Source organism: Taudactylus pleione, unplaced genomic scaffold, assembly GCF_031769625.1.
Source record: "Taudactylus pleione unplaced genomic scaffold, aTauple2 ptg000571l, whole genome shotgun sequence".
In the NCBI taxonomy this organism is placed as follows: Eukaryota; Metazoa; Chordata; class Amphibia; order Anura; family Myobatrachidae; genus Taudactylus; species Taudactylus pleione.
Window position 1 is genome coordinate 858,326 of NW_028284973.1, and position 9,917 is coordinate 868,242.

A 9,917-nucleotide genomic window follows, 5' to 3' on the forward strand; every position below is an offset into this window, starting at 1 on the left:
GGCATCCTCTGATTCAGAACCTGCTGCCTCTATGGCTGTAGCACAGGTGTAGGATTGCCAAAAGACGTGTGGAGCATCTGTAGCGTACAATCGGTACAATCTGATGCCAGAGCGCACAGTCTTTGCAGATTTTCCTTACATATGTGTCTATGGAGCATACTTATGGGTATTTGAGCATACCCTGTGGGAGATCAGAGGGGAAGGTCCAAGTCACAAGTGCAGGTGGTGTGGCGGCACAGTTTGCATCATGGCCACACACCCACAAATGTCTATGTAAATTTTAATATATACGCATAATTCCGGCTTTTAGTGTTTCAGGGGGTAGAATGTTCCATTTAATATGGATTGTATTTCCTCAATATTGTTACAGTTTAGGACAGTAGAATAATATAGGACTATATTGTAGATAAAATTTACCTCATATTCCATTATGTGATCATTGCTTTGTCCATGAACCAAGTTCCCGTTCCGAAGTGGAGGCAGCCATTTTGCATGGTGATTCTGAGCCTGCACCTCTTCATGACCATGCGGAACCGATGCGCTGAGAACTAGTGACGTAAAGCGGCCTCCTTGAATATATAACATCCCTTTCAGACAGAGCCTTCTGACCCAGGATATTGCCGACGCTTGCGGCTCGACCCAGGTCTTGGCTATGTGTGAACAGACCTGACCCAGGTTGGTCCACGACCCTGCTCAGTACCAGTGTAATTCCCAAGACCGACACCTGAAGTGTGCACGATGTGACTCTTGTCCTTAGCTGAGACACGGGTTCAAAAACTCGTGTCGGATCCCTGGCTCATGTCTGAAAGGGGTATTCATGTAGAGGTTCCCAAACGCCATCCTTGTAGTCCATGCTTGAGCACAGGTGTCTTAATTAGTACCTCAGGGCCTAATTCAGAGATGGACGGAATTGCAGAGCCGCACACAAGCCGCTGTGCAATTATGTCCATCTTAAATGCAAATGCAGCAGGAGGTGTCTATAGGAAACAGACACCTCCTTGCTGCATCTGCAATCCCGTCGCTGCGACCGAGGTCGCATCCTGGGATCACCAACTGAACAGTCACGACCATCAGTTGCGAATGTTGTCCCTTTGGCCAGGTCGCGGTAACTGAAGCTTACCACAGCCTGACCAGGTCCTGGCGGCTTGCGAGGCCAGGAAGTCTGCGTCCATGGATGCAGACAATGGCCTCAGCAGTCCCAGACAACGGGGACAACACTCCCCCATTTCTGGGAAAGCAGGCCGTCCCCATCCCCTCACTGCCCCCGAAATGCTTCTGCCTGTTAATCAGCCAGAAGCTTGGGGGAACTGAGCAGGTCCTGCGCACGAGCAAAGAAGAAAACATTGGAGATGTGCGCTAACCATCAGTGAAGTTTCGGAACCTCTGCCTTAGTGAACTGATAGGGTGTTCTCTCATTAATATAGATGTTCGAAATTGTTGCAAATGGTTTTTCAAAGCATAAATCCACCTTTTGTGGGATTTTTTTTTTTAAATTTAGACAGATTTCATAAGAAAAATACATACATTTAAAAAAATAAAATAAATAAGTAGTTTGCTGAGGATTGAACCTGCTTGGGCACACTTGTGTGTTAAACTGTGTTTAGGTTCATAAACCTTTTTTTGTAAAAGTGAATACTGACATTTTAATTTGGAACCCTGTGTTTGAATAAAAAAATTGCTAAAATAGGGTTTTGTTAGAAACATTAAAATAATGTTTACAAATACAAATTTTCCTGCAAAATGTTGAACCGCAAAGCAAGTATTGGGACAATCGAAGATTGTGCAGCAAAAACATTCGTGGCCATCAAGGCAGTGAAATTCGATCACACTTTGAACCGGTTAATGGCCCGTACATACGGGACGATCAGATATCGCTGTCTGACCATCCTGCATGTTCGATATCGAACATCCAGCACATGCAGCAACCCCCAAAACTACTATAGTAACCAGGCTAACCTGGTCGATATCGACTAGGTTGACCTGCATGCATGGGCGATGGTCGATATCGACCATCCGGGCCCGCGCATCGACCATCGTTTGGTCGTTGGAAGGGGCTGAAAACAGGACGATATAAATGATCGAACGATAAACTATATCGTTTATATCGTCGTAAATATCTGACCGTGTGTATGCACCATAAGACTTTTCAACATCTCTACACAAAATGGATGCCTTCACTATGTGTAAGGTGGCAGATGCATCTTAGCGAAAGTAACTTATTTTATTAGACTATATCAACTACCCTTAACAATGTATTCTTGAATGTGGAAGGGAGTTTATTTATTTTTTTAATTTTAAAAATGATCTTCTAGAATGAGCTCCTGGAAGTTGGGTGGAACCACACAGCAACCGCGAGGTCGGACATTGAGAAAACCTTCAATTGCTGCGGATTTCTTGTCTTTGATAAGGATGAACATTGTGAGGCGGTGAGTATTAATACTCTGTAATATCACGGCACTTTAGCCACTATTATTAATACATATCAAAGGGTGTTTATTACGGAGCTGAATAATATACAGGAAGTGACTGGAGTGTTTATACTTAATTACACAAGTTGGCAATGCCCTCTGTGGCAGGTTACCATGCTAGGGTGGAGGGGCTTCTCTAACACCCCAGATTGTGACTGACCGTTTTGCAGACTTGCTCGACCGAAATGTGGTTTGGCGGATTCATGCACTCATTAATGAGGTATGATCAGCTATGTCACAGAAGCTAAGATGACTGGGAGCTCAGCTTTTTAGTATCTATAAAATCCCAGTAAGAAAGGGTCCTAAACAAGTGGGAAGATTCTCAGTGGTCTGTAATGTACAGATGTGTCCTCATGCATCTAGCCTCGATACGCCACGCAGTGCGACATGCCTGGCGTGAGTGAGCCGCCAGGTCCTGTGCTACTCTGCTAGCATCGGGCGTCTTGTTTTGCCAAAATGTGTTTAAGTCGCAATGCAATGCTACTAGGACGCACCAGCAGCCTATGCTGTTTAATTTGATATGCGACACTTGCAGTGGCGTAAGTTCATCACAGACGCCCGGAGGCAAGTTATAATTTGGTGCCCCCCGTTACAGCCGCTGACACTGTAATGTAGCAATTTGCATGCAGACAGGCTACAGATAGACAAAGGCAGCAGCGGATGGTCTGACATGGAGCTCTCCACTAGTGAATGTTGGCTTCTCAGGTGCCGGGAATAGGTGCCATGTATTGGGCGGCTGTCACGGTACACTCCGGGTACATAGTTACAGCCCTAAGTGGGGTGAATATGTTGTGGACAATGGAGGAGGTGCCCCTTCAGAGCTGGAGCCCGGCGGCAGGTGCCTCCATTGTCTCCCATAGTTCTTCCCCGGGACACTTGTATATCTGTGTGCACCTGAGTCTGTATATTAACTACATATAAAAACTTGGAATGAAAAAAGCTGCGGCCGCTACATTGCAGCATTTCGTATAATATTCAAAGACTCAGTCGCACACAGATATATAAGTGTCACATATCATATTAATCAGCACAGTCTGTATAAAAAGCACAACGGACAATGGCGTGGAAAAAAGCCGCTATATCGTATCACTTTGTATACAGATTCAGAGACTCCGTTGCACACAGATATACAAGTGTCACAAATCAAATTAATCAGCGCAGTCTCGTGAAGAGGTTTCTCGCATCCATTTGTGATTTAAGATGCATTTTCGTGTGAAAAAACCACTAGGCGCAAGCGGAGTCAGATGGAGGGCTGTTTTGGTGCGACTGCATCAATAGTGGATGAGGACACGTCTGTAGATGATGGAGCGGTATCCAGCTATGACAGTGACAGGTGTATTTACAAGCAACCTTTATTTAGTGTTTACTAAATCCAGAGCCGGATTAACAGGGCAGCTGGGGTGGTCGTCCCCATATACTGAGAGCCCCAGCACATAGCAACATCACCAGCGTGGGGCGCTGTGGCATATGATAACTGGGTCTCTCTGTGGGATAATGTGAACTGGAGGCAATACTGTTTGTTTGAAAAAACACTTGTGGTGCTGGGAGTAGTTACACATTCTACTTTTTAATATCATAGCCAGCATATCTTATTGACAGATTTATTGGCAGGGGCCCCCACAAGTTAGTTATTGTTAGAGGCCCCCTCAATTCCTAATCTGGGCCAACTAACATCTGTGAATGTGGGAGAGCTTTGTGTGTGCAGGTGAGGGTCTCCAGGACCACCTGGCCCACTGTGGTGTAATGTACGACAACGTATCCAAGCAAAGTGGGGAAGAAATATTCAGGTGCACTGCAGCATCAGAGTTTAAAGTGGTGGCATATACAAAGTAGTATAAAAACACTACATTAATGCTGACGCTATGCCTCGGCCAGTAGTTTTAGCCTATAGATACTCATTGATCTATTGTGCTGAACGTTTTATCATTCTCGGCATGAAGAGCCTCCAAAATTGTTGCGATTTAAGTCCTTTGTTTTCAAGAGGCTGAGAGTAATTCTGTGACCCTGCCGGTGACAACGCCGGGGGATACTAGCTGTCGGTAGGTATCCTACCCCTAACCCGCTCTCCCCACACCCTCAACCTAGCCCCCCCCCCCTAGTGTCTTACCCTAACTTCCCCCCAGTGTCTAACCCTCCCCCTAACCCCAGTAATTACCGGCGGGATTCTGGCGCCAGAATTCTGAGCGCTGGCATCCCGCACGCCGGAGTTACAATTTCATCCCCTATGTTATTACACGTGGGTCTCTCTTTGCTTAAATTTATTATTCTAATTTCTAATTGAGATTAAGGATAATGTGTGGCCCTTTTTGAAGGTGCCCAAGTGTCCCCTGTTGGAATCAGGTTGCCTGTCCCTGGGCTACTGACTGGTGTGGCCCTGTGAATGTTCTGTGGCTACAGTATTTTTCTACTCTTGCTCTCTCTGAACAAGCTAGGGATCCATACAGCAGCAATCACATGGGGTAATTTCCCATTCTGCAATTGCTTGAGTAAAAATATCTGCAATGTATGGGATTCACCAATTGCCAATTCTAACCAAAAAGTGTTTGAAATTGGTAAAGTCCAACTTGTTGTGGTTCACCGATTAATCGGGGCTATAGATTGCCAGGGTATGGTAACGATCAGCCGGTTTGCTGACTGTTACTAAAACGATGAGCCATTCACAATTGGCAGATCTGTTATTTGCTGTATTGGAGAATCGTAAAATCGGGAGAAAAAACCCAGAATCTTCTTCTTTTTCTTCTGATTGCTGGTGTGTAGGTCCCACACGACCGAAGGGAAAGAAGTGAATGACTGCAATAGGCGCCCGGTCCAGTGATCCTGGATCCAGGATTTTGCAAATCTTTGAGTAGAGCAGGATCCTCTCATGGCTCACAAAGTACATTATGAATGCCGCAAGCTAACCCTGTTTTATGAACCCCTTATTCCTGCAGGCGTGCTTTGCGTCCCCTCCTTGTATAACGTGTGGATCCATCATAGAGAAGCATGCGGAGGAGGTGCTGAGGGTAGTGGGCGGAATTGGCTTCTTCTTTAGTTTCACGGAGGTGAGTCCATACTGCACGGCTTTAGATTGCAAGCTCTGTTACCCAGTATTTCCCCACACCTTTGTCTTGTTATGTTTCTGATGCTCGCCTTTAATATGGAAGCAACACTGAGTGCAGTTTATAATAATATACTATATATAATGTGCAAAATACCATGCAACAAGTATAGTAAATGCACATTTATTTTCAGAAGCCCATCAGATATTCTGCAAGATACGACCATCCCTGTTGTGTAGTTTTCATAATAGATAGATCTATAGAGAGAGAATGTGTGTGTATATGTATATATGTGTATATATATATATATGTGTGTGTGTGCGTATATATATATATATGTATATGTGTGTGTGTTCGTTCCATGTTACTCGCACGACTCGCATTACATTTCATGATAAGTTTTTAGAAGTTTAAATGCACCTCATACGAATATTAAGCTAAAATTAAACAATTTAAAAATATGACAATAATACATGGGGTAGGCCGTCATAATTAACGCATAGAACAGGGATGGGGAACCTCAGGCCCGGGGGCTGTATAAGGCCTCGGGAATCATTTGGTCTGGCCCTCTGAGCTTTTTTCTACTAGTCTCATCTGGATAGCATGGTGCCTAGAATAGTACCCTGCAGCCAGAATCTATGCTGCAGTGCCGCCTGGAGCATCCTTAGGACACTTCAGATGGTCACACAGCTGCGCTTACAGCTCCCCGGAGCATCCTCTGGATACTCCGGGCATTGCTGTAATCACCGGTGATTGTGGCCCCACCCCTATGTGACATCACACGGAGGGGGCATGGCCTACACCAGTCCCGAAAATAATATTATATATCAAAATGGCCCTCAGCAGAAAAAGGGTTTCCCACCCCTGGCTTAGAAGTACACTCTTGGTAGTTACATTTTATTGACACATGTTACAACAGAATGGACAGAGGAACTGAGGGGACTTAAATATTTATGTAAACCTGCCCTTCTAATTATTTTTACAATATGATTGTTATACTATACACTTATACAACCATAAACTTATAATTGACCCACAAACAAAAAACTGAATGTTAATTGTTAACCAAACTATACTTAAAAGAAAATATATATATATATATATATATATATATATATATATATATATATATATATATATATATATCTGTACACCTATACACACACACACACACACACACACACACACACACTACTATGGCGCCACCTACTGTACACTGGACACGTAATTCATTGTAGTAGGAAGTTTAGTTTTTTTTTAAATGGTGAGCTGTCTCACCTACACACATACTTTCTGCAAATGGTATGCATTAAATGCAAATTGAATCCAATTTTGCCTAATGCTCTGCTTTTATTAGGATTAGAGCTGTTTTCTTTAAATATAATTCTGTATATATGCATTATACACTTTTTTTTTTTTTTTTCCTTCAGATACTTGGCGTCTGGCTGACCTACAGATACAGAAACCAGAAGGACCCTCGGGCCAACCCAAGTGCGTTTCTTTGATTGAAAACCTTTTTCTAAGACTGTTACCTCTCCGTTTACCTACTGACTCCTCTACGGCTGTCCTGATTGCTGTGGTTGATTTTGTTTGAAGATCACAAAACTTCAACTAATACGCCTTTTTTTTTTTCTCTCTCTTCTCTCTTAAAAGGGACATAAAAGAAGTACCACTATTCAAGTTGAATGTTTGGACTAGAGCGTAACGCTATAATAAGTAAAGTAAAATAATAAACAAAATCCAGTCTAGCCTCTGTAACCATAGAAACACCTCCTAGAAGGTGGTTAAATATGACACCAGATCATGTATACAACATCAATAGATTTTTAAATCTCACCTAAATATCATATGGTCTGTACCCCCCTGCTGGTCCCATCTGTCTTGGGCGAGTCCCAAATTCCAGCTGACTGCTATGGCCAGTTACTGGCACTAGGGGGGCCGACAGGAGAGAAGGGTGGGTGGGGTATATATAAAATATTATGCAGCTGCTGTTTATGAATCTGTTATCCGATTAGTGTGTATATTCTTATTTCATTATGACTTGCTGTAATGCTGTTTTTAGTGCACATTTTTCCTCAATACCACGTCAAGTCCAGTATTTTCTCAGCGAATAATGTTTGTTCTATTCTGGCGTTGGGTGTATTACAGAAACACTTAGTGAGTGCACTCAGCATTCCGGGTCTATCACTCGATCTTTTCTTTCTTTTTTTTTTTTTTCATCCATCTCTTTGCTTACTCAAATGGATTACTGCTCTATATTACTGCCTGAAGAATATATTATCAAAGAAACTTTGTATACTTGTGCTGAGACTACTGGTGTTAGTAAAATCAGATGCAGGGCCCAGTTCCATGGTACTCTCAAGATTTCGTTACATTTCATTATTCGTACACATTGAGCATTAAATAACAAACGATGCTGTTCACGGGCACTGTATAAAATATTGAATGGGACCACTGCTCTCTAACATGGCGTAGTGATACTGGGGATATCAGGTGGTCTCTGGGAATCGCTGACGCTGAGAACGTTGAGGCGCTTTGCACAACCTCTATAAAAGAATCGCGTCACACAGATCCTCAATGTCGCAGCAAAAGAAGTTCACTTTTTTAAATAAGGGGTGCTAATGCTAGTCTTTTCCACCCCATGTGACTGTAGTTATATGGGTGGCGGCAACACGTAATAGGGTTTTCCAGCACCCTATAGCCACACCTACTGTAAAACTAGCACCACCCACTTTTGCAAACATGTGGGTCTGACCATAGAGGGCACAGCGAGAGGAGCAAAAGTGATTTTGCTTAACGCAGGCGCTTTCCCACCAACCAAATTGCCATTACTATGCCCGCCCGCAGTATGGGGATTGATATTCATGTTTATATACTTATACCCGGAGTTTTAAACTAATATTTATGGAAAAATAATACTTGAAATAAAAACAAAAACACTGCTACTTTCTAAGTGTCCACTGCTACCATGATACCGGTGTCTGACGTAGGTTTTCCGAAATCTCTGAATTTTTTTTTTCTTAAATGGGCCACCTTAAGGGGGGACATTATTTTCCACTTGTTTCAGAGGATTGTGACGATATAAACTTTGTCATCTGCAGCAGCTTTTAAGGTGTGTGCCCACAGACTGTCTGCCTGGACTGTGCTTAGTTCTTTTCCCCTAGCAGTGAATGGCACAGTGGTTCACCTAAGGGCGAGCTATGGGGCAGTTGCCCCAGTGCACACAAATGTTCAGAGGGGCTGCAGGATGGCATATAAAGTCTACATTTCATGTCCCCTTAAGATCCCATTTGTTTTGTCCCTGCACTCCCTACAGAGATAAGACGAGGTCCGTGTACTCCATCCAATGCCAGGTGACAAGAGTGCCACGTAGATGGTGGCGCAGTGCTTTTGGCCATGTCCATGAGCTTCAGTGAACAGTAACAGGAAATCTTCACTACTGCCGCCCCCAGCCTCTCTCCTTTAGCCATCTGGCAATATTTTATATTGTTAAATTCATTAATGTTGTTTTCTTTTCGTTGTTTATTTCAATTCTGGAACTTATTACTGGGGATTTTCTGTCCTGTCTTAATGCTGTGAAATACAGGTTGTTTTGTTCAGAAACAGAATTGATCTCAATTTGCACTGGAGTAATGATTGATAAATATAAAATAAAAACTTGGAAGAATCAAGGCTGCGTACATCGTTTTACTGGTTACTAATGGGCGTGAATGTGCTGTGACTTGAACGCAAGTGAAATTGACATAATAATGACTTGTGTATCACGTCGTCAAAATACAAAGTGTCCTAAACCGCAGTAGATTTAAGAATCAATAGAATACGTTCGTTGGGGGGCTAATGATTCCATGACAAAGGCAGTAAAGTTCCTGATACTAGAGAACAGTAGTATCGCGCTTGTAATCATTGCAAATCTGAGGATTGTGTAAAATAGCCAGAGAGACTATGAATGTGCTTATCATAAGATTATAAATAACTGACACAGCAAAGATAGGAGAGATGGGATACTTAGGCTGTGGACCTTTGTACATGCACGAAAATATGAATATTGTACTATGCAAAAACCGTCTTGTCCTGTACTATACTAACTTATTAGTGGCATGATGTATTTACCTTTTGGACCTCAAAAATGTTTTTGTGTATATGTATGTATATGTGTGTGTGTATATATATATATATATATATATATATATATATATATATATATATATATATATATATATATATATATATTAAAAATAATGGGATGTTGACAAGCTAAAGCAGAGCAGTGCTGTATTTTTTTGTTCTATTGGAGTCTCACTGAGTGCCATCCCATTCTTGTTACTATTGACATACCTTCCCAGGGAAGTGCACAGGAGCATTCAGGCCACAGAGCTTGTGCTGGTCCTCCACGAGATTATATATATATATA

General features: G+C 42.6%; 1 protein-coding gene across 3 annotated transcripts in view; it reads left to right on the forward strand.

The window, feature by feature from the left end:
• The window catches only part of TSPAN13 (tetraspanin 13), a 37,825-nt gene extending 28,648 nt beyond the window's left edge, over positions 1 to 9,177 (forward strand). For 2 of the 3 annotated variants that reach the window (XM_088453089.1, XM_088453091.1), the window contains exons 4-6: positions 2,313 to 2,426; positions 5,399 to 5,509; positions 6,937 to 9,177. In XM_088453089.1, the coding sequence (XP_088309215.1) occupies positions 2,313 to 2,426; positions 5,399 to 5,509; positions 6,937 to 7,011 (300 nt within the window). In that variant the 3' untranslated portion in view covers positions 7,012 to 9,177. The remainder of the gene's footprint in view (positions 1 to 2,312; positions 2,427 to 5,398; positions 5,510 to 6,936) is intronic. The other variant, XM_088453090.1, reaches the window with a different exon arrangement.
• The last annotated feature ends 740 nt before the right edge of the window (positions 9,178 to 9,917 follow it).